The sequence below is a fragment of the Erinaceus europaeus genome, chromosome 3 (assembly GCF_950295315.1).
Source record: "Erinaceus europaeus chromosome 3, mEriEur2.1, whole genome shotgun sequence".
Classification (NCBI taxonomy): domain Eukaryota; kingdom Metazoa; phylum Chordata; class Mammalia; order Eulipotyphla; family Erinaceidae; genus Erinaceus; species Erinaceus europaeus.
In genome coordinates this window covers 147780385-147805246 of record NC_080164.1, presented here as the reverse complement: position 1 = coordinate 147805246, position 24862 = coordinate 147780385, and the positions used below count along the sequence as shown (strand labels likewise).

Here is a 24862-nt window from a genome sequence, read left to right as displayed (position 1 = left end):
TTTTGCAAATGTTTTCCTCTAAATATTTGATGATTTCTGGTTTAACATCCAAATCCTGTGGAGAGCAGTTTGGAAAATTCTCAGAAAGCTAGACATGGCCTACTCTGTGACACAGTAGTTCTTCTCCTGGGGATATATCCTAAGGAATCAAACGTACCCAGTCAAAGAAATCTGTGTATACCTATGTTCATAGAAGCACAATTTGTAATAGCCCAAACTTGGGAGTAACCTAGGTGTCCAACAACAGAAGAGTGACTGAGCAAGTTGTGGTCTATATACATGACAGAGTACTATTCAGGTGTTAGTAATTATGAATTCACCCTCTTCACCTCATCTTGGATGGAGTTTGAAGGAATCATATTAAGTGAGATAAACCAGAAAGAGAAGGATGAATATGGGATGATCTCACTCATGGGCAGAACTTAAGAAACAAGAGCAGAAGGGGGAAACATAAAGTAAGACTTGGACTGGATTTGGTGTATTGGACCAAAGCAAAGGATTCCGGGGAGGGAAGATAAGAAGAAGAGTGGGGGAAGGGGACTTTCAGGTCCTGGTCACAATGATGGACCTACTTTGGGGGTGAGAAGGTTTTGCCAACACCTATCTTGATGAGATGAGAAATATTACCCATGTGCTAACAACTGTACTGTAAAGCAAAAATCTGCCAATAAAAAAAATTAAGAAAAAGAGACAGAGTGAGAAAGAAAGCACGGAAACTTCCTCCAGTACAGCGGGGCCTGCGTTGTCACCTGGCCTGTGCACAGACCAAAGCAGATGCACTGTCAGGATGTTCTTAATGAACCCCTCAGACTAAATTCTAGTCAGATTTTTTTTTCCTGATGTTAGGCTCCTGATCTTCCTTTTCTTTTTAATTGTTATATTTTCTTTATTTATTAGATAGAGACAGCCAGAACTCAAGAGGGAAGAGAGAGAGAGAGAGAGAGATGCCTGCAACACTGCTTCACCACTTGCAAAGCTTTCCCCACTGCAGGTGGGGGCTGAAGTCTCGAACCCGGGTCCTTGCACATTGTAACATGTGCGCTCAACCAGGTACACCACTACCCAGCCCTCCCCCCCCGATCTTCCTTTTTTTAAGAGCATTTTATTTTAGAAAATTGTATAATCACAGAAAAGCAAACAAAAATCCTATAAAATAAGTAGTAACTCAATATTCTTGACAAATTCTGGAGTAAATCATAAGTACAATGACAAACATCCTTAAAAGCAAGATAGAAATATTTGAATTGAATTTTTATTGGACAGAAGCAAGCACTTTGACCATGATGACAAGGTTTGTTAACTACACGCCAAAGAATGCTGGCAGCCAAAAGAAGTTAGTGAATTCTCTTCCTTGTCCTTCAGATACCTTTATGTTTTTATACTTCCTGTCCTGTTTCATTGGAGGGTTAATAGTTTACAGTACGGTTGTTGACACAAAGGCACACCCTCCCATTTCTCCTTGATAGGTGTCTGCAAGACACTCAGACCCCCAGACCACCAATTTTTTTTTTCCTTTGTTGCCTCCAGGGTTATCTGCTGGGGCTTGGTGCCGGCATGGCTCCTGGCAACCATTTTATTTTCTGTTTCTTTCTTTCCTTCTTTCGCTTTCTTTATCTCCTTCCTCCCTCCCTCCCTTCCTTCCTTCCTTCCTTCCTTCCTTCCTTCTTCCTATTTGATAGGGCAGAGAGAAATTGAGCAGAAAAAGATAGAGAAAGAGAAGATAGACACCTGCAGTCTTACTTCACCACTTGTCAAGTGTTCCGGATGCTGGGGGTAGGGAGGGGGAGACTCAAACCTGAGTCCTTGAGTGAATCCTTATGCATAATGTCAAGTGCACTTAATGAGATGCACCACGGCCCAGCCACCCCCTCCCCCAACCTCTCCTAACTGGTTCATGGTTTTGTGTGTCCCTGTGATGCATTTGAGGTGAATGTAATTCTGTGATGTTTTCATGACCTAGGTTTATATACCGAATTCTTCAGGGATCCTTATTTCCATCTCCAATTCTGAAGGCTAAGCACTTTGACAAACTGACTCCAGAGGAGAGGAGTGAAGCTCTCAAGAAGTGGAGAACAGCTGGAAAAGTGAATCAGATAACAGCTGGAAAAGTGAATCAGATGGCCACAGAGTATAACCCTGGCCTTGTGAGGGAGCAGACCTGTGACTGACTCTGCTCTTGGCAATGATGTCAGCATCTTGTGCTATTGAGCAAAGCAACTTACCTGTACATGAAACTGTTTCAGACTCAGACTGCACTGAAATGAAGGCCTTGGGGGATGGCCAGACCCTGAAAAAACAATAACAACAACAAAAAAAATATATACCCTCCTTGGAATTTGTAAGTATTCCTTCAAGTTTGGAACAGACTTTGAAGAGGCACTTCTACCAAGCAAGAAGGACTTGGCTTTTTCCTTAAGAAATAACACATTTTACTGGAATAGGAGAAGCCAATATGATGATCTTTATCCTATACTTATAGCCACATGTGTAAAAGAGGCTAACACATGACCCGGACAGAGTTTAAAGGAGTAAAATCCTTAGTTCAAAATTGAATGCTTTTGTGAAACTTTTTGGATTTCATAAAAGCATTTATAGTTGTCTTAAGAATGCAAAACAATTTCAAGCAGGTTTATTTGAGATCTCTGGGAGATAATCTGATTCTAGGAAAAATGCATTAAATGAGGCTCTCATTCTAACTTTTTTTTAAATTAAGAACAAAAGAGTGCTGTTTAAGTTATTATTCAAAACTCAGAAGAGACTCCATGTGGAAAAAAGAAACTATAGAAGCTTAATTTCCTGGGGGGGAATCCTAAGAGACTTTAAACAATAATGTACCTAAGATATGACAACAAAGGCACTATTTGGAATGTAGTTAGTAATTATTAATAGCTTTTTCTTCTCTAGAGAGAAGAAAAGAGAGAAGCTATTGGTTTTCTGACAGGAGGTGGCAGACAAGCCTCACTTCATTTCAGTGTTCTTCTGAGATGGAGTCTTCATTGGCAAAGTCAGAGGGGATGACAGGATTCTCATTGGAACTTGTTCTTTCTGAGCTTTCAGTCAAAAGAAGACCTTCTATGTGGTCCTGCCTTGGTGCATATACTATAACTGGGAAATAGGACTGATATATAAGGAAGACAGAATCAGCTGAGCCTATAGCTCATATGACAATTTCCTGTATTTTAAAACTGGCAAAATGAGACAATCAGTGTCTAAACAATCTTCAAGAGCCTGTTTTGGAGGCTTGTCATTTTTAAAATACCCATTATCTTTCCTGTGCTGTGACTTCTAAACACATGATATGAATTGAGGCTAATGCAGGGAGTTCTCAGTAGGATATCAAGAGGTTCTTATTTTTAAATATTTTTAAATATTCTCTAGGACAGGAATATCTGTATTGAGTTGACTGCTCTTGTACATTATATATGCTGGTTTTACTTGGAATAAAGAAGCCATACCAAGTAAATCCCGGTGTTACTGAAAGATCATGTGCTCTTGTTAAGTTCTTTTAAAATTCTGGATCTATTTATCTGAAAATTGCCTATTACCAAATATCCAAAATTTCCTTCATGAAATCTTCACGCTAATGTTCCATGTCTATATCAAGATCTTCTTAATAACTATTAAAACCATTATTCTCAGGGCTTAATCTGGCTGCTGCTTACAATTTTGGTATGACATTTTTTGTAGCCTTCTGACGTTATTGCAAGTAGTCTTTTATGTAGACCATCATTTCTAGAACTCTCAAAATTCTACGTGGTTAATGGAAGTTGCTTTCTGCTTCCTTATGATTTTATTAATATAAATTGTTTAATAAATAACATGTACTGGAAAACTGTCATCATTCTTGAAGCTACTCACTGAATCCAACTGTAAAAAGGAAAATCACATAGCACACTCTTTACCAGAATACTGATTTTACATTTTCTCATATGGGAAAAGAAGTGATGTTGTGTCGCTTAATCACCATTGCAGCTGGCATTCTCTGCGATGAATATCTGAGAAATCAAAATTAGAGATACATGCATCCATACATATAGATTGAAAATCAAAGGAAAAAAAAGAAATGAGCTAAGAAGCAAAGAAAAGATGCTAGTCTTCATGATATGTGATATCTGTACAAATAAATAAAGTACTGAATATTCACATTATGGGATCATACTCTCCTATCAACAATTTCCAGATTCCAAGCACTCTGAAAACTTAAATTTTTTCAGTAACTAGGCACAAACTCTATGCCCTAAACAGTGTCAAGGGTATTAGTATATTTAAGGTAATTTTCATATATTTGGCTACAAAAATACTAGTATATTTTTAGTATATCTGAAATGTATATCTTTTTTAATTTTTGAAAAATATCTGGATTTTTGAAACACATCTGGCAGTCAGGTTCTTGCACTTCGTGCCATGTGCACTTAACCAGCTACGCTACTGCTCGGCCCCTGGTGGCAACTTTAATCTTGGGTGACCATTCTTTAGGATTTTCTTTCCAGGCCCCTTAGATCCACCAGAAACAAACACAAAGATCGTGCCATTTTTATTTTATTAAGGATTATTTAAAATAAGTACAATATGTACATCTTACTAGACATAAATGGGGCAAAGCTAAAAGCCATTACATTCTATACCTACACCTGTGACAAAACTGGCAGCTATGACAAAACTATCAAACAACTGTAAGCACAATTCAGTTGCTGGATTTCACACTTCCAAGAGGCTTATCCAGACTACTCAACAGAAGATTCGTAACATGGGATTTGTCAAGACAACTTTTTGATTTTCAAATGAGTATATATAGAAAAGAGTACAATAATACATGTATAAAATGGCAGGTAGTCTTTCTGTGGACTGCTGGGGTAGTCCCAGTTGCTGGTCAAGGTTGGTAGGCAGCCGTACTTGTTCAAATGGCTCCTGGATGTTGCAAATTGAATGTCTAACTAAATTAGGTGCATATGAAGATGTGTGGGTTGAAGCCTTTCAGTAGGGAAAAACACACGGACAACTAATTACTTCAGAAGCTGATGTTCATAAAGTGGCCTGTGCTTAGAAACATTTTTGAAATTTTCATTATCAGTAGGATGAAATGAGAACACTATTTCTTGAAAGACACTGAACATCTTTCAAGGGAAATTACAACATGGCTTAGTTGATGAAAACATCTTACTGTGCTTTGAATTACATCTCTGTGACTTTATTGGTATGGGTAAACATAGGCAAACTGGAGAATATTTGATTTGGGTTGTGGTGTAATTTAATCTTAAAAAAAAATGACCTTTAAAAAAGTCGCCTCTCTCCAGCCTGAAACAACTCCTCCACTGGCAAAGCTTAACCTCAACTTTATTGTCATATGCATAGAGTAAAATAATTCCCATGAATATTTTTCATATCCAAGGGATAATTGCTGCATAGACTCCAGGTACAGTGAAGGAACTTTGATTTCAATTCAGAGTGAGCAGTTCTATAATGCCAACTGCTAATGTCGATGTCTAAAGGGCCTTGTGTTCAATTTGTCTTGATATTTCAGCTACCTAAACAGATGGACACTCCTTGTCTTTTACCTACAACTGCTTTTCATGTGTTCTTAGAATTATCCAAATTTTAGAACAGTAATTGAACATCCAAGTTATCATATTTTTTAATAAAACCAAGTGCCACTGTCATCACTCAGATGTTCACTATTATTGTGCTCAACAAAACATAGAAAGAGTTAGTTATTTTGGATCCCAAAGTTGTTGGTTTTTTTTTTTTCCCACCTCCAGGGTTATCATTGGAGCTTGGTGCTAGCACTATGAATCCACTGCTCCTGGCAGCTATTTCTTCCATTTTATTGGATAGAACAGAGGGAAGTTGAGAAGGGAGGGGAGATAGAGAGGTAGAGACAAAGAAACTTGCAGACCTGCTTCACCTCTTGTGAAGTGCCCTCCCCCACAGTTGGGGAGAAGTGGGCTTTAACCCAGATCCTTGTGTGGGTCCTTGCACTTAGTACTATGTGTGTTTAACCAGGTGTGCCACTGCCCTCCCTTCACCCCCCCCCCGTTTTTTGTGACCAGATGAAAGAGAATTTTCTATAACCTGTTACCTGAGCACCTGCAGCAATTCTAATTCTCTTCAGAGTTGCTAATTTCATGCTATGCTCAAGGTTGCGCATGGCAAGATAACAGATTTTGGCTTTTTTTTTTCTTTTTTTTGGAGAGACTTTCATTGAACTCAAAAATAGAGAAAAATAAAGTTTGGGGGAAAGGAGAATAAAATTAGACAAAAACATGTGCCAGGAAAAGTACTTCTGTCCAGTAGTTTGCAGGAAGCTCCCCAGTCAAGGAAGCCATTTTGCTTTGAGTGGAGCTGACACACGTCGTTGATCTTTGGAATTAGTTGAGGAGAAATGTGTGGATGTATATTTGTCTTTCAATCCATTCAATGAAGTATGACACGTTGCTATAAACTCCGGGTCCCAGAACTTTGGAAAAGCAGATAGAACCCCAGGAAGTTAAACCAAATAAGGTCCACTGCCCTTGAGGCTGCTCACAAACAAGAGGCCCGCCGCTGTCACCCTGTAATGAATAGTAGTGGCCATTAGTCACTGAAGTTGCAGACCTTCAAACAGTAGCCAAGTGGTCTTGATGGTACAGTAAAACCATACTCAGCTAAAGCAACTTCTTGGAAAATTTCAACAAAATTTCCATTGTCAACTTTTGGAGGAAGTATGGTTTCCACAAAAAAAAAAAAAAAAAAAAAACAATTTCCAAGCAAATGTTTTAAATTCATTTTTAAAGTGATAGGGAAAGGCTAGGGAGACAGGATAATGGTTATGCAACTACTTTAGTATCTTAGGCTCTGGTGTCCCAGGTTCAGTCCTCTGTACCACCATAAGCAGGAGCTGAGCAGTGCTCTGGTAAAATAATGATGAGAGTTTTTTTTTCCCCTGAGCCTGAAATCTGATATGCAGGTGGATCCTAGTTATTGTCTGGGGAGATGATGTCATAGCTGGAAAAAAAGGACCAGAAAGCTTGATCAGGGAAGAGAGTAGCTCCCAAATATGGGAAACAGGTATAAATATTGGTGACTGTAAACCCCATCGATTTGATGTGATTTGGGGCCCATATTCAGCTTAGGAGCCTATGTAACCTCTGCATCCCTGTAGATCTGAGCTCACATTCTGTGGTCATGAGTAGGAACGTTCCAAGCTGCCCCAGTATCAGGACCCATCTTCAGGTGTAGCATAGAGGATGTTGTCCAGCCTCCCTTTGGAGGATGGAACATTCTCTACCATTGTTGATCCAAATTGAGGGCAAGGTCCTATGGGGGTCCATAAAGGGTCTGTTTTGTTGTTCCTGATAGAGATGACTGATAACAATGGAGAGAGGGATTTATTCGAGGTCTAGGCCCATCATGTCTGTTTGGGAATCTCAGGACTCCCCGACTAGGGCCCCAGCTGGTGGGGTGTCCTGATAGTGACTGAAGAGTCATCGTTAAAGTATGCCAGTCTCTTGCCCTTATTCAGCTTTTGCAGTCCCTGCTTTGATAAAGATAGCTTGGGCCCTTTGAAATATAACTAAAATATGCCTACTAGCTATCTACAGAACGGAGATCCCCCTACTCCCCAACTCTTCATCTGCACTATTCCAGCCTTTAGGTTCATGATTAGTTAACAATTTGTTTGGTTTTATATGTTAACTCTCTTTTCAGCCACCAGGTTCCAGATGCTAACACGATGCCAACCAGACTTCCCTGGACAGACAACCCCACCAATGTGTCCTGGAGCTCTGATTCTCCAGAACTCCTGCCCCACTAGGGAAAGAGAGAGGCAGGCTGGGAGTATGGATCGACCTGCCAATGCCCGTGTTCAGCGGGGAAGCAATTACAGAAGCTAGACCTTCCACCTTCTGCATCCCACAATGACCTAGGGTCCATATTCCCAGAGGGTTAAAGAATAGGAAAGCTATCAGGGGAGGGGATGAGATACAGAGTTTTGGTGGTGGGAATTGTGTGGAGTTGTACCCCTCTTATCCTATGGTTTTGTCAGTGTTTCCTTTTTACAAATAAAAAAAAATAATGATGATAATGATAATAATAGCGTAAAATAAAATGGCAATGCCTAGGGAAATAATATAATACTCTTTGTTTAATTATATGAAACTGGAAAGTTTTCAGTCAGTTTCTGCTATCATTGTTTTTAATTTAGTGTAGCAGCACTGATTCCTTTGACATTAAATTCATTCTTTATCTGTGACCCACTTCATAAGTGTAAAAAGCACTCAAAATAAAACATGAAGCAAAGAATTCTTTCTTCCATAAAACACTAACTCTAGGGGCCAGGTGGTACACTCCGTTGAGTGTACATGGTACCTTGCATAGCATTTTTAAGCCCCCAGTCTTCACCTGCAAGGGAAGAAGCTTCACAAGGAGTGAAGCAGTGCTGTAGGTATCTTTCTCCTATTTCCTCTCCCATCTCAGTTTCTTTGTCTCTATCACTAAGTGAATATATATATATATATATATATATATATATATATATATATATATATATATATACCCCTCTAGGATAACTCTGCTTTCAAGATTTCTACAATTACATAAAACAAACGAGAGCATTAGCAAGATAGCCCACTTGGATAGCACCTACTTTGTCATTCACATGACCCAAGGTCTAGCCTGGACTGCACTGCACTGGAGGAAGCCTTGATGGTATAGTATCATTCCCTTTCTCCCTCTGTCTTTCTATTTCTGTCTTCTCTACCTGAAAAACTCAGCTCAGTGTGGGAAGACCTGGTGGCAACAGAAACTGGATTTCATAATGATTTTGACTGTTTTCAGTTATCATGCTCAAATGTAAAACACCATACAAGAATCATGGTATCTTATTTATAGTCAATATTTTATTTCATGTACATAAAGATTTTTCATTATTGATATTTAAGTGTTGCAACTGAGCTTCCTTCACTTCTTTTGCCCACCTTAGTTAACAGTAAACACTAATGTTCTAGAGATGTTAATATTTGCTATGTTTAAAAAGGTTAGAGTACATTATAGAGTGTATTCTGCATAGCCTCAAAAGAGGATTGACAGTAGAGTAAACAAGAAGATAAGTATTTGAATTCATGTTTGAGATTAACAAATATCCCTTGCATAAGAAGAATTTCAAATAGTACAGGAAGGTTTCACTTTCTGTTACTTGGAATTTACAACTTTAAGCAAAACAACACACATACTACCATGTGTAAGGACCTGGGTTCAAGCCTGTGGGCCCCATATGTAGGGGAGGTACTTTACGAAAGTTAAAGCAATGCTGCAGGTATCTCTTTTTCTCTCTCCCTCTCCGCCTCTCCCAATATCTTTGTCCTATCAAAATTTTAAAAATCTGGAAGCTTTCCTGAAACCTAGTAAGTATTGACTAATAGGTATCAATATTCATGTAGATAATATTCATTGAACTCACATGGCAGGCATTACACAGATATAAGAAACAGGCTTTCACATACATTAACTCCGTTAATCCTCAAAACATCTGAAAAAAAGTCAGCTCCCTCTTGTTCACAGGAACATTTTCTAGATAGTTTAGATAATGTGCCCATGAAAGCTTTGCAAGTGGTGATGCAGGGCTGCAAGTGTCTGTCTGTCTCTTGCCCTATCTCCCCCTTCCCTCTTGGTTTTTGGCCTTCCTTATTCAATATATAAAGATATAAAAAAAAATTAAAATATAATGTCCCCATGACACTTTATTCCTATGAGGAGAAGTCAAATCTAACCCAAGTCACTCAGACTGCAACTGCTGTGTTCCAAACCCCATTAAGCTACCTCCCTAAAGTATTATGCGTGAAATATCAGACCTGAGGCCCTTCCTCAAAACACAGGAATTCTCTTCCCACTGCCCACCTTAGCCAGATGACTTGTAGTCAGGAGGCAGAAAAGAGATGGCTTTGTTGGAACTGGAAAGGTGTCCTCTGCTTTCCCATGGTGACAGCACTGGGTCATTCCCATCCCCCTTATCTACCCATTCTGAAGTGGACCATCAATGTTTTTACTGTATTATGGTAGATTAGTGCCAGTGATTATTGTACCTCTTTTTAAGTTCTAAAATGGAATGTCAACTTGAACCATTCCAAAGCAATGAATACAGCCTTATATTCATTGTACAGTTAAGTCATTTATTGTGATCATTAGGCCAGCCCTTGGAAACCACAAGTTGAAGTGAAATGACTTCTCACTAAAGTAGGTCATCAAATAACATTTAATTTATCCTCAACTAATACTTTTTTTATTCACTTCCATTATAACTAAACAAAATAGAAGGAAATGGCATTATTGACTGCTGACTAATAATTGCCTTCTCCACTCTAATATAAGCTTCTTTTTTTTTTTTCCCCCTCCAGGGTTATTGCTGGGCTCGGTGCCTGCACCATGAATCCACCGCTCCTGGAGGCCATTTTTCCCCCCTTTTGTTGCCCTTGTTGTAGCCTCGTTGTGGTTATTATTATTGCCATTGTTATTTTTTTTTATTGCCATTATTGATGCCGTTCGTTGTTGGATAGAACAGAGAGAAATGGAGAGAGGAGGGGAAGACAGAGAGGGGGAGAGAAAGATAGACATCTGCAGACCTGCCTCACCGCTTGTGAAGCGACTCCCCTGCAGGTGGGGAGCCGGGGGCTCGAACCGGGATCCTTACATCCTTGCGCTTAGCGCCGCATACGCTTAACCCACTGCGCCACCGCCCAACCCCCCCTAAGCTTCTTTTAAGTAGTTACACTTTTTGTTCTTTCCTGGAAGCCACTGCAATGGAATACTAAATGAGTATTTAATAAATAAATATAAAAAATGCTTCCCTGTGTTACTAAGTTAGCAAGCTCTGCCAACTACTGTAATCAAGACTCTTGAAGATCAAAAGACCACATTCAGTGATACTTGAACACATGCTGGTAATTAAATGCATGTTCAGATAACACTTGTGTGACCCACTCCTGAGACTAAGGTCATTCTACCACACGCCCTAGAATTGAGGGTACTATATGTGCTTTAGAGTCATCATCCTGATAATTGAAAATGTCCCCTGGTGTCTCCTAACTTCCTGGGGCAGTCAGGTTGGAGCCATGGTTACCTACCATTAGCTCCTCTTGGAAAGTTGTTATTTATTTATTTATTTATTTATTTATTCACCACCAGGGTTGTGGTGCCAGCACTATAAATTCATGGCTCCTAGCAGCCATTTCTTCTTTCTTTTTCTTTCTTTCCTTCCTCCTTTCCTTTTTCTATTTTATTTGATAGTACAGAGAGAAATTGAGAGGGCAATGGGAGACAGAAAGAGAGAAAGACAACTGCAAACTGCTTCACCTCTTGTTAAGCATCTCCCACATTGAACTCTGGTCCTTTCACATGGTGATGTATGCCCTCAACTAGGTGTGCCACTGTCTAGGCCCCTCCTCTCAGAAATTTGTTTGTCCTAGACACTACGTGGTCAGATGAGATGGACCAGAGCAATGACTTTTCCTCTTGCTGCTGCTGCCTCTTCCCAAAAATGCTGTACACCACACACATAAAGTAGGTGAGAAAACGGAAAAGCATTGAGAGAACCACTTGGAAACCAGATAAAGCAAAGGACATTGTGAATCATTAAATAATTGGTAACAGACGATGTTCAAAGGAGCTCCTAAAGGACTATGAATGAATATGTATACATCTCTGTGGGTCCACTGAAGCTGTTGCTAAACTGAATTTCTTTGGTAACCAGAAAGCCACTTACCATGCACGAGTCCACCGTACCCGACTCGTAGCCAGCACATATCATCCGGGTGGTGATGGTCTTCATGTCAAAGTAAGACTGGCACTGCTCCAGGGAAATAATGCGGACTTCTCCTTCTTGCAGCTTAAAAGGCACTGGAATTTTTTTAAAGAATAAATAATATATATCAAGGGGCAAAACGACAAATGAGGTCAGTCATATAAGAAATGACTACACTTTGGCACTAAGAGAAACATATATTTGTGTAATATGTCTTTTCAAACATAAGGCTTGCTTGGAATCAGAATTTTCCTGTTAGGAATGTTCACAGCAGTTGAAACCGGTCCTTTTAACATAACGAGGAAATCTAGACACAGAATCATAAGGTAATTGGCTAGGTGACCTGCTTCATGCTTTCCCTCTTTACTCCTCCGTCCTACAACCAAAGAATGCAACCTCAGCAGAAGGAAACTAGTTCATCCAGAAGCAGGCCTCATTTGGGGAACTTCAGGTCAGTGTCAGCTCACAAGTTAGTTCCTCTCTAAAGTACAGAACACCTGTTCAGTCTAGGACCTAATGGGTTGTATATCTTTTGGTTTGAAAAGCACCTCACCATGTGCCGCAGTACTATCATTTGATGTGAGAGCTTAAGTTCATAGGGGACAAAGCCCTCCCTACGTATCAACAGAGAGATCATATGAATTCCAACTTGTCTGGAATTATTTTTTCAAAATAACAATGGACTTCATGAGGTAAGACAGCATGAATCTTCTTCAAATAGCCAGCCTGAAAGTAACGCACACTATTCTTTTAGTTATGGCTGGTAAATCAGTGTATATACACAGGGTACCATGTTGAAACAGAGAGTCCTGTTTGGGAAAATCAATGTAATGCAGACAATGAAAGTGTCATGAATTGTCAAAAGGATAGCAGTAACTAATGCTGGCATTTATTGACTGGCAATAGACCAGGAATCTGTACACAGAATTTTCTGGTCCTGCTGTCTTTTACTCTTTTCAGCAACTTTGTGAGTAAGAAAGTTGGTATTTTTCTTCCTTTTGCCTCCAGGGTTATCACTGGGGCTCAGTGCCTGCACACAAATCCACTGCTCCTGGAGGCCAGTTTTACCATTTTGTTGCTCTTGCTGTTGTTATTGTTGCCATTGCTGTTGTTGTTGTTGTTGGATAGGACAGACAGGAATCGAGAGAGAGACAAGGAAAAGACAGAGAGGGATAGAGACAGATAGACACCTGCAGACCTGCTTCACTGCTTGTGAAGCAACTCCTCTGCAGGTGGGGAGCTGGGGGCTCAAACCAGGATCCTTACTCCAGTCCTTGTGCTTTGCACCATGTGCGCTTAACCTGCTGCGCTACCGCCCGCCCCCCCTTTTTTTTAACCATTTTTATAATAGGTGTGAAAGTACTGTAGTCAGGACTAATAAATTATATAAAGTGACATATGCTTTATATGTTTAAATTATCTAGGAAGATAAAGTTTTGATTAATTTAAATAGGAACATAGAAACAAGCTTTCTTTCCGACTGAATTCAGACCTTTGCTACTTATACTATACTAGTTGCCTGGTAAAAGTGCTATGTTAGACAACTGTTCTGAGTTTGCTGCTGATAAAGTGCAAAGAACATTAGAAGAGGCTACTGAAAGTTTATTCTGCTCTAAAATCACACTGCAGTGCTGACTATTGCTTTGAGAAAACAGTATGTGCCGATAGGAGACATCATATACCTAATGTTGCCTTTGCAACTATTACATGTGAGTTTTTCCAAAACCACTGACATTTCTGTGTATTGATTTGCCCCTTTCTGGCTTCTATTGATCATACAGAAGAGAAACTTAACTTAGTTGATGATTTATATGATTTGATTTCAAGAGCAATATTGTCCTTCAAATTGACAGCTGCTAAGGCAGCAAGTGGCACACCAATGAACATTCTCATTCCTGAGACTCATGGCGTGCTCCTGATAAAGTTGGAATAGCCAATACTTATAGCTAAAGAAGAGATCTTGTTGATGAAGTCATTATTCTAAAAGTTTAGTAGGTCAAATCTAATAGGAGACTCTATATCATGGAGGCAAGGAGACCATCCTACAAACTTTCCTATCCTGATGTTTTTATACATTTATATCATCTAAGGAGCCAAAGTGCTTTAATACATATAAGTAGGTACCCGGTAAGTCAGAATTTTTTCTGAAAGCTTTGCTATGGGTTATGTTACAGATATTACGAAAACCTGATCATTATACAGGATTGAAAATGTGATGGAGCTGCTTGTCAGCTGGAGCAGATCAGCTAAACCTCTAGACAGAGGCCCTGAATAACTATGCTGGCAGAGTGTTTGCATAGCACCTCCAGAAACACTGGTAATGACTTCCTGGAGAAAGATTCTGAGATCTGCAGAAGGATTAAAATTTGCATAAATGGGGATGGGGGCTTTATTCTGCCAAGAACTGTATGGATATTTACTTATCTTTTTAATATATTTTTCTTTATTTGACAGGACAAAAAGAAATATATATATATTTTTTTTTCCGTTATTTGATAGGACGGGGGGGGGGTGGACAGAGAGAAGCCTGTAGCACCTGCTTCACTGCTCCTGAAGTTTCCCCTTGCAGGTGGAAACTGGGGGCTGGAACCTGGGTCCTTGCACATAGTAATTTCTGTGCTTAACCAGGAGCATCACTGCTTGGCCCTGTTTGGATATTTATAACATCATTCACAGGCCATACAAACCTGTCAATGTAAAAATTAGCACTTACAGGGCTAGGTGCTGGCACACTGAGCTGAGCGCACACATTACCATGTACAGAACCCAGGTTCAAGTCCCTGCTCCTTACTTGCAAGGGATTCACAAGTGGTGAAGCAGGCCTACAGGTGTCTCTCTCTATCCCTCTCTGTCTCCCCACCCAATTTTTTCCCTATCTTATCAACCAAAATAGAAAAAAATAAAACTTAATGTTACTATGGAAAAAGCTCCTAGATTTATTGAATTTCAGGCCCCACCTGTGGTTGCCTTGGAAGGTCCAGAGCAAAAGAGTTCCAGGGTCATTTATGACCTGTGGGAAGGACATTTCCTACCCCTATCATAGAAACAAAGGAGACTGTGACACATATGCCAAGTATTCACCACTGTGGCTATGCCATTTTAAGTGAAAATGGGAAAGGATTGCCAAAGTCTAGGAAGCAACACAACACTTAGCAACTATGAGTTGAAAGGCCAGTGCTTACTTTTGTTGCCCATGTGCCCCCAGCCTGTGATGGAACAGTATGTATCAGGTTCCAACAACTGCCCCTTGTGGGGTAGGCAGACCGGCCTGACATAGCTGGTTTCACTGATCTCTTCACTGAGCTCCACAATGCTGATGTCATAGTCTACCACCGCCCGGCTGTATCGAGGGTGCAGGATGATGGTTTTCACCAGGCGTGTCTGTGTGAATGTCGAAGGGTGGTCGAGATTGTTGATACCAAACACCACTTTCCAAACATCAGCATTCTCTCTCCTGAAACAATAATTCAAAAGTTGTTGGCATCCTAATTTTGCATTTGTTTCTTGTTATTTTTTTCAAGATGTATCTTTTTATGACAGAGGAGAGAATGAAAGAGGGGGAGAGAGACAGAGAACTATTGAGATCTACTATTTCAGGCATGCAAATCTGATGTGCTATCTCCTTGGTCTTTATTTGTATTTTAAAATTGATATATGGGGCTGGGAAGTGACCCCAGTTGAAGCACATGGCTACCACACGAAAGCTTCACAAGTGCTAGAGAGGTGCTTCATTGCCTCTTGGATATCTCGTCCCCTTCTTCTCTAGCTTTCTGCTACCTACCCTCTAGGTAAAAGAAAATGAAAGGCCACCAGAAGTGGTAGAGTCACAGGGGTACCAAGCCCAGCAATAACCCTAGTGGCAATAAATCAAGTAAAATGCACTTTGCATGTGATTGAAAGAAACCTTATTTATGTTAATAATGGCTCTTTTCAAGTCCATCTCTCAATACATTTACTGTATTTTAATGTTTTATTGGGGAATTAATGTTTTACATTTGACAGCAAATACAATAGTTTGTACATGCACAACATTTCCAAGTTTTCCATATAACAATACAACCCCCACTAGGTCCTCTGTCATCCTTTTTGAACCTGTATTCTCCCCATCCACCCACCCGAGTCTTTTACTTTGGTGCAATACGCCAATTCCAGTTCAGGTTCTACGTGTGTTTTCTCTTCTGATCTTGTTTTTCAACTTCTGCCTGAGAGTGAGATCATCCCATATTCATCCTTCTGTTTCTGACTGATTTCACTTAACATGCCTTTTTCAAGCTCCAAGATTGGCTGAAAACGGTGAAGTCACTGTTGTTAATAGTTGAGTAGTATTCCATTGTGTATATATACCACAACTTGCTTAGCTACTCATCTGTTGCTGGACACCTGGGTTGCTTCCAGGTTTTGGCTATTACAAATTGTGCTGCTAAGAACATACATGTACACAGATCTTTTTGGATGGGTGTGTTGGGTTCCTTAGGATATATCTCCAAGAGAGGAAAGGTCCATTTCTAGCCTTCTGAGAGTTCTCCAGACTGTTCTCCACAGAGGTTGGACCAATTGACATTCCCACCAGCAATGCAGGAGGGTTCCTTTGACCCCACACCCTCTCCAGCATTTGCTGCTGTTACCTTTTCTCATGTATGACATTCTCATAGGAGTGAAGTGGTATCTCATTGTTGTCTTTATTTGCATTTCTCTGACAATCAAAGACTTGGAGCCTTTTTTCATGTATTTCTTGGCCTTTTGGATCTCTTCTGTGGTAAATATTCTGTGCATGATCTCTCCCCACTTTTGGATGGAGCCATTTGTTTTCTTGTTGCTGAGTTTGGCAAGCTCTTCATATATTTTGATTATTAAACTTTTGTCTGATGTATGGCATCAGATCTTCTCCCATTCTGTGAGGTTTGGGTAGTGGTTTCTTTTGTTGTGCAGAAGCTTTTAATTTGTTGTAGTCCCATAGGTTTATACTTGCCTCAGTCTTCTTTCTTTCTCTCAATACATTTATATAATATTCTTCCAGATAGTGACCTGAGTGACTCACAAAATGGTATTAGATGATGTTTTGAAATAACTGATGATCAACTAGAAGCTCCTAAGCAAGGCCTATCATTTACTACTTCCTGTAGTACCTCCTTTATTTGAATTTTCTCCTTCAGAGTAGACCAGGAATAAGTGTGTAACATTTAGTGTGCCACAGAGTTGAAGATTTTATCATGGACATTCCTTTATGCTGTAGTAATGTTAACAAACATGCCACTACTATTCCAACTTAAAAGCTTACCCAACAAGAGTATATTTGATTTAAACAAATATTTATCAATTTGGGGTGAATAAAGGACCATCTAAGAAGCTTTATGCTACTGTTTTCTGGCATGACTATTCTCAATGGAAGTCTTTTGGACTGGCACTTGGGGGGGTCACTATTTTTATTTAATTTAATTAATGTATTTATTTACTATTTTTACCAGAGCACTGTTTGTCTCTAGCTTATAGCTGTGTGGGGGATTGAACGTGGGACCTTGGAGCCTCAGGAAGGAGTCTGATTGCATAACATTATGCTATCTCCCAGACCCTTGGGATCAGTCAGTGTTTTAAAAGTTCTAAGAACCCTCAAACTGAAACCTACTCAAACTTTTTTTTTTTTTTGCAAAACTTTTTTTTTCCCCCACAGTAGTTTCAAGGCTACTATTTCAGGAAAGGTAGAAAGAAAGTGGCTAAGGTCAGCATTCAACATATTCTTAACATTGTTGGATCCTTGAGTTAAACTCCATTAAAGGCAGTTTTACAAAGTGTGCAATTCCATCTTTTTTTACAATGTAAAGAAAATAACGAGCTATCAGAACAAGAATTTGTCATATCTGACTCTGTGAGTGTGCATAGGTAGATGTAGAGATATATAGCAATTTCCCTTTGACAAATATAGTACTAGGGATTATAATGATAAACAAAAATGACAAGGTCCCTACCTACAAAAAATTTAAGTTGCAAGAAGACAAAGAAGCATTTATAACAAAATATAGGAAGTACTCTCTCACTCAAATAACATGCCTTAAATTTTGCTTGCTTTTTTTTTTCTTTCTGTAACTCTACCCAGTTCTCCTTCCATCTTTCCCTCCTTTGCTTCCCATTCAATCTTTCTCTTGTTGCTTCCACATTTTAGTTTAAATGGTCAAGTGAAAGGCCATTTGACAAATTCAACATTCTTAACAATATATTAAACAAACATCATAAATTGATCAATAATATATTTAAATTTTCCATTTTAAAAACATTTTATTTATTTTATTTTATGAGAGAAGGAAGAGAAACTACAGCACTGCTCTGACTTATGGTGATGCAGGGGACTGAACTTTGTGACTTTGACTTTAAAGCTTCAGGCATGAAATTCTTTTGCATAACCATTATGCTATCTCCCTCACACTATTTAAAATTTCTGCCTATTTAATAGCTTTGAGTCCTTGAATCAAAGCTACTAATTTTTCTTATAACAAGTACTTATCCATCTACTGAAATCATAAGCAGTATTTCAAACAACTGAAAGTTCTAAATTATTTATAACCAAGTTAAATAACAAAAAAATCCAGTCTGAATTTTGTAGTTAATTAATATTAAATATTAATAAATAAAATTAAATAACACAAAAAATTTCAGACTGAATATTGTAGTTAGTCTAAATCTAACTAGTGTTAATAAACAATGAAAAATAAGTGTCAAAAAATATTTAAAAGGTAATAATTAATGTGTACCCAGAAGTCACTTTCTACATAAGCTACTGCCATTATGACATTATCACCCACCAAAACCAAGAAAATGTATAAACAAAAATAGTAAACAGGAAAGTTACATATTACTTGTATTCAGTGAGAATACTATTCTGTTTTCCATTTGCTGTGAAGTTGGTGGGAAAAGCCCCCCGGCCCCATCTCTTTTGTAAGTCCCTTTTAGTGTCTTCCCAAATCTAGCAAAACTCAGGAAAATACCAACTTACGGGGCTGAATGGTGGTGCACCCAGTTGAGCACACATGTTACAGTGCGCAAGGACCTAGGTTCAAGCCTAGGCCACCACCTGAAGGGGGAAAGCTTCACAAGTGGTGAAGCAGGGCTGCAGGTGTCTCTCTGTCTCTCTCCTTCTCTATCACTCCCTTTCCTCTCGATTTCTGGCTGTCTTTATCCAAATGAATAAATAAAAAGATAATTTAAAAAAACAGCAACTTATTACTTCAAAGGATACTTGAGGTGAGGGAGATGGATCGAAATGGTACTGGTAGAATAAGCATGCTCAGGAAAGGCTGAGTTAGAAATAATGATACAGGGAGTCGGGTGGGTAGCGCAGCGGGTTAAGCGCAGGTGGTGCAAAGCGCAAAGACTGGCATTAAGGATCCCAGTTCGAGCCCCCGGCTCCCCACCTGCAGGGGGGTCACTTCACAAGCAGTGAAGCGGTCTGCAGGTGTCTATCTTTCTCTCCTCTCTGTCTTCCCCTCTTCTCTCCATTTCTCTCTGTCCTACCCAACAACGATGATATCAATAACAACAACAATAACTAAAACAACAAGGGCAACAAAAGGGAAAACAAATAAAAATTAAAAAAAGAAATAATGATACAGAATTCCCTACCTGGACTGAGGTGAAAAAAGAAAAGAGAATTTAGGAATGACATAAATCTGGTTTTAGCTCAAAAGAAACAATAGAAAACATATAGGAACAAGATGTGTTCATAAAACCATCTTAGTGCAAACAGGCAATTTGGACTAAAAGAAAAAGTCAGGTATGGCAGCTGAAAATCTTCAACATGAAAGGGACTTATTCTCAGTGAGCTGAAAACTCAAGCAGCAGCAGCAGCAGCAGCAGCAGCAGCAGCAAGGAGAACTGGTACATCCTAAAAGAATACTGTGTGAAGACCCTGGTGCTCTGAGTGGGTACAGTCAGGTGAAAATTCAACAATAAGAGTGAAAATGGCTAAGGAAGATGCTGAGATCTTCCTTTTCTTTCACTCTTGCTCTAAATAGAATCTCAGTGCCTGTAATTCACATTAGTTTCAAGTTTGTAGAAATGTTTTAATATTGAATGGATGTCACAGCTAACAGTGAGCTGTTATCTATTTTTATCGGATCTAGCAGTTAAACCCAGGTACATTTATACAGAGAGTCACAGAGATAGTAAGAGATGCTAACAGGCTAAATTTCTCTGAAGCAAAGAGAAGGCTCTACAGGCATTACCGCGGGAATCAGAGACTGGCCACAGAAGGGAAGAACAGGATGATTTTCTACCTTAACATCTCAGGAAACTGGAAGTGAAAATTAGGGTAATGTTGGGTTTTCATAAAAAATTATGATGCATTTTTGCACAAAGAAACAGAAAAAAATACTCCATGACTTTTCTGACAACCCAATATAATAACAGAGGTGGTTGCCTCTTTAGTAAGGATGGTTAAGAAATACCTTTGACAAAGTGACACTTGAACTGAAGCTTCAGTGATCGGAAGGAGGCAATTTGATGACTGTACAGCAGTGTTTTAAACTGAAGAAGCACTAAATGCCAAAGTCCTGAGGCAAGAATGAGAATGATGAAATTCTGGGACAGATAGAAGGCTAGCTATCTGGATCCCAATCCCAATGACTGATGGAACAAAAGGATGAGATGAAGTCAAAAAGTAAGACTAGATCTAGAACGGTTATAATGAGAGTCTATTCTTGTACAGTTGAAAGTCATTGTAGAATTATAAGAATGATAGTGACACCGGTGATAGTCATTTTATAGTAATGTCTATCTTACTGTGTGAAAAATACACAACAAGGGAGCAAAAGAGTAGTTAAATGATCTGAACATTGCTTTATTGTTTGTTATGGATTACTTGCCCCAAAATTATTATGTTGAAATTCTAACTCCCAGCTCCTTAGAATATAATCTTACTTGAAGATTAGATATTTTGCAAGGTGATCAAGTTAAATGTTATGCATGTACAAACTATTGTACTTACTGTTGAATGTAAAACATTAATTCCCCAATAAAAAAATTAGAAAAAAAAAGACCATTAAAGACCTAATCTAATATTACTGGAGTTCTTATACAAAGGATACATTTGAACGCAGTCATGAATACAAGAATGCCATCTGAAGAAGATCAGGCAGAAATCAGAATAATGCATCTACAGGGCAAGGAATGCTAACAATTTCCAGAAAACCCCTAGAATCTAGGAAAGAGGCATTCTTTCTAAGAATAGGTGAAGTCAAAAGAAAGGAGTTTAAATTAGTGACATTAAGGCATGTTTTCTAAATGGAATGGTCCAGTGAATACTGAAAAGTTGATGATGTGAAATAAAGAGAAATGGGGTGGAAAAAATAAATTGTGGATAACTGGTTTAGTTCATCAGAAAGAGAGCTGTCTGGAAATAGGAAAAAATTACTGAGTAATAATAAGGGTCCAAATGATGCTGAAAGGCAGACATTGTAATAATCTTTTTTTTTTTATTTAAGAAAGGATTAATTAACAAAACCATAGGGTAGGAGGGGTACAACTCCACACAATTCCCACCGCCCAATCTCCATATCCCACCCCCTCCCCCGATAGCTTTCCCATTCTCTATCCCTCTGGGAGCATGGACCCAGGGTCATTGAGGGTTGCAGAAGGTAGAAGGTCTGGCTTCTGTAATTGCTTCCTCGCTGAACATGGGCGTTGACTGGTCAGTCCATACTCCCAGTCTGCCTCTCTCTTTCCCTAGTAGGATGGGTCTCTGGGGAAGCTGAGCTCCAGGACACATTGGTGGTGTCTTCAATCCAGGGAAGTCTGGCCGGCATCCTGATGACACCTGGAACCTGGTGACTGAAAAGAGAGTTAACATACAAAGCCAAACAAATTGTTGAGCAATCATGGACCCAAAGCTTGGAAAAGTGGAGAGGAAGTATTAGGGAGATACTCACTGCAAACTCTAGTATACTTCTGCTTTCTTACTTTGGTGCCATACTCCAAACTCAGTCAATTTCTGCTTTGCGTTTCTACTTCTTTTTTTTTTTTTTTACATGCATAACATTCCCCAGATTCCCATTTAGCAATATAACCCCCACTATTTCATTCATCATTTTTCATGGACCTGTATTCTCCCCACCCACCCACCCACCCCAGAGTCTTTTACTTTGGTGTAATACTCCAATTCCATTTCAGGTTCGACTTGTGTTTTCTTTTCTAATCTTGTTTTTCAACTTCGGCCTGAGAGTGAGATCATCCCATATTCATCCTTCTGTTTCTGACTTATTTCACTCAACATGATTTTTTCAAGGTCCATCCAAGATCAGCTGAAAACGGTGAAGTCACCATTTTTTACAGCTGAGTAGTATTCCATTGTGTATATATACCACAACTTGCTCAGCCACTCATCTGTTGTTGGACACCTGGGTTGCTTCCAGGTTTTGGCTATTACAAATTGTGCTGCCAAGAACATATGTGTACACAGATCTTTTTGGATGGATGTGTTGGGTTCCTTAGGATATATCCCCAGGAGGGGAATTGCAGGGTCATAGTGTAGGTCCATTTCTAGCCTTCTGAGAGTTCTCCAGACTGTTCTCCACAGAGGTTGGACCAATTTACATTCCCACCAGCAGTGCAGGAGGGTTCCTTTGACCCCACATCCTCTCCAGCATTTGCTGCTGTTACCTTTTCTGATGTGTGACATTCTCACAGGAGTGAAGTGATATCTCATTGTTGTCTTGATTTGCATTTCTCTGACAATCAGAGACTTGGAGCATTTTTTCATGTGTTTCTCGGCCTTTTGGATCTCTTCTGTGGTGAATATTCTGTCCAATTCCTCCCCCCATTTTTGGATGGGGTTATTTGTTGTCTTGTTGTTGAGTCTGGTAAGCTCTTTATATATGTTGGTTATTAAACTCTTATCTGATGTATGGCATGTAAAGATCTTCTCCCATTCTGTGAGGGGTCTCTTGATTTGGGTAGTGGTTTCTTTTGCTGTGAAGAAGCTTTTTAATTTGATGTAGTCCCATAGGTTTATACTTGCCTTAGTCTTCCTTGTAATTGGATTCGTTTCATTGAAAATGTCTTTAAAATTTATGCGGAAAAAAGTTCTTCCAATATTTTCCTCTAAGTATCTGATAGTTTCTGGTCTAACATCCAAGTCCTTAATCCACTTGGAATTTACTTTTGTATTTGGTGAAATACAGTGATTCAGCTTCATTCTTCTGCATGTTTCAACCCATTGTTTCCAACACCATTTGTTGAAGAGACTCTGCTTTCCCCATGTAATAGTCTGGGCCCCTTTGTCAAAGATTAGATGTCCATAGGTGTGGGGCCTCATTTCTGGGCTCTCAATTCTATTCCACTGGTCAGTGTGTCTGTTCATGTTCCAGTACCAAGCAGTTTTGATGACAATGGCCCTATAATATAGTTTGAGATCTGGCAGTGTGATGCTTCCGGTTCTGTTCTTTTTTCTCAAGATTGTTTTGGCAATTCTAGGTCTTTTCTGGTTCCAGATAAACATTTGTAGCATTTTTTCTATTCTCCTAAAAAATGTGCTTGGGATCTTGATGGGGATAGCATTAAATTTGTAGATGGCTCTGGGTAATATATTCATTTTGATGATGTTAATTCTTCCAACCCATGAGCATGGAATATCTTTCCACTTCTTTGTGTCTTTTTCAATTTCTTTGAGTAGTGACTCATAATTTTCAGTATACAAGTCTTTCACTTCTTTGGTTAGGTTTATTCCTAGATATTTTATTGTTTTTGTTGCTATAGAAAAATGAACTGATTTCTGGATTTCAATTTCTTCTAACTTAGTGTTTGCATAGAGGAATGCCACTGACTTTTGAATGTTAATTTTATAGCCTGACACATTACTGTATTGCCTGATGATTTCCAAAAGCTTCTTGCTAGATTCCTTAGGTTTTTCCATGTATACTATCATGTCATCTGCAAATAAGGAGAGTTTGACTTCTTCTCTTCCAATCTGTATTCCTTTAATTCCTTGCTCCTGCCTGATTGCTATGGCAAGAACTTCCAACACTATGTTGAATAGTAATGGTGATAGTGGGCAGCCCTGTCTAGTACCTGATCTGAGGGGAAATGCTTCCAGTTTTTCACCATTGAGTATGATGTTGGCTGTAGGTTTGCTATATATAGACTCCACTATCTTCAGGAATTTTCCATCTATTCCTATTTTTTGTAGTGTTTTGATCATAAAGGGATGTTGTATTTTGTCAAAGGCTTTCTCTGCATCTATTGATATGACCATGTGGTTTTTGGTCTTGCTTTTGTTGATGTGGTGGATCACATTGATTGATTTACGTATATTAAACCAACCTTGCATGCCTGGGATAAACCCCACTTGGTCATGATGAACAATCTTTTTGATATACTGCTGTATCCGGTTGGCTAGAATTTTGTTCAATATTTTCGCATCTATGTTCATCAGAGATATTGGTCTGTAGTTTTCTTTTTTGGTTGTGTCCCTGTCTGCTTTTGGTATCAGGGTGATGTTGGCTTCATAGAAGCTGGCAGGGAGTATTCCAGTGTCTTCAATCTTCTGGAAGACTTTTAAAAGTAGAGGTATTAGTTCTTCTTTGAAAGTTTTGTAGAATTCATTTGTAAAACCATCTGGTCCAGGACTTTTATTTTTGGAAAGATTTTTGATAACTGTTTCAATTTAATTAGCTGTGATGGGCCTGTTCATGTTATCGACTTCCTCTTTACTTAGTTTTGGAAGTTGGTAGGTATCTAGGAAATCATTCATTTCTTCCAGGTTCTCTAGCTTGGTGGCATATAGTTGTTCATAGAAGCCTCGCATGATATGTTGAATTTCTGCAGTGTCTGTTGTGATATCTCCTCTTTCATTTACTATCCGATTTATTTGGGTCTTCTCCCTTTTTTGTTTTGTGAGTCTGGCTAAAGGTTTGTCGATTTTGTTTACTCTTTCGAAGAACCAACATTTACTTTCATTGATCTTTTGTATGGTTTTCCTATTCTCAATGTTATTTATTTCTGCCCTAACTTTAGTAATTTCTGTCCTTCTGGTTGCTTTAGGGTTCCTTTGTTGTTCTTCTTCTAGGTCTTTAAGATGTGCAATCAGGCTGTTTATTTGTGCCTTTTCTT

General features: G+C 39.0%; 2 protein-coding genes across 12 annotated transcripts in view; one reads left to right on the top strand and one right to left on the bottom strand.

Annotated features, from left to right (window-relative positions):
• ATP10D (ATPase phospholipid transporting 10D (putative)) overlaps window positions 1-3838 on the top strand; it is a 124790-nt gene extending 120952 nt beyond the window's left edge. For 6 of the 7 annotated variants that reach the window (XM_060188095.1, XM_060188091.1, XM_060188092.1 and 3 more), the window contains one exon: window positions 1961-3838. In XM_060188095.1, the coding sequence (XP_060044078.1) occupies window positions 1961-2168 (208 nt within the window). In that variant the 3' untranslated portion in view covers window positions 2169-3838. The remainder of the gene's footprint in view (window positions 1-1960) is intronic. The other variant, XM_060188098.1, reaches the window with a different exon arrangement.
• Window positions 3839-6270: 2432 nt separating this feature from the next.
• CORIN (corin, serine peptidase) overlaps window positions 6271-24862 on the bottom strand; it is a 258226-nt gene continuing 239634 nt past the window's right edge. For all 5 annotated transcript variants that reach the window (XM_060188101.1, XM_016184903.2, XM_060188100.1 and 2 more), the window contains 3 exons: window positions 14953-15224; window positions 11732-11865; window positions 6271-6548 (listed from right to left, as the gene is read on the bottom strand). In XM_060188101.1, coding sequence (XP_060044084.1) covers window positions 6366-6548; window positions 11732-11865; window positions 14953-15224 — 589 coding nt within the window. In that variant the 3' untranslated portion in view covers window positions 6271-6365. The remainder of the gene's footprint in view (window positions 6549-11731; window positions 11866-14952; window positions 15225-24862) is intronic.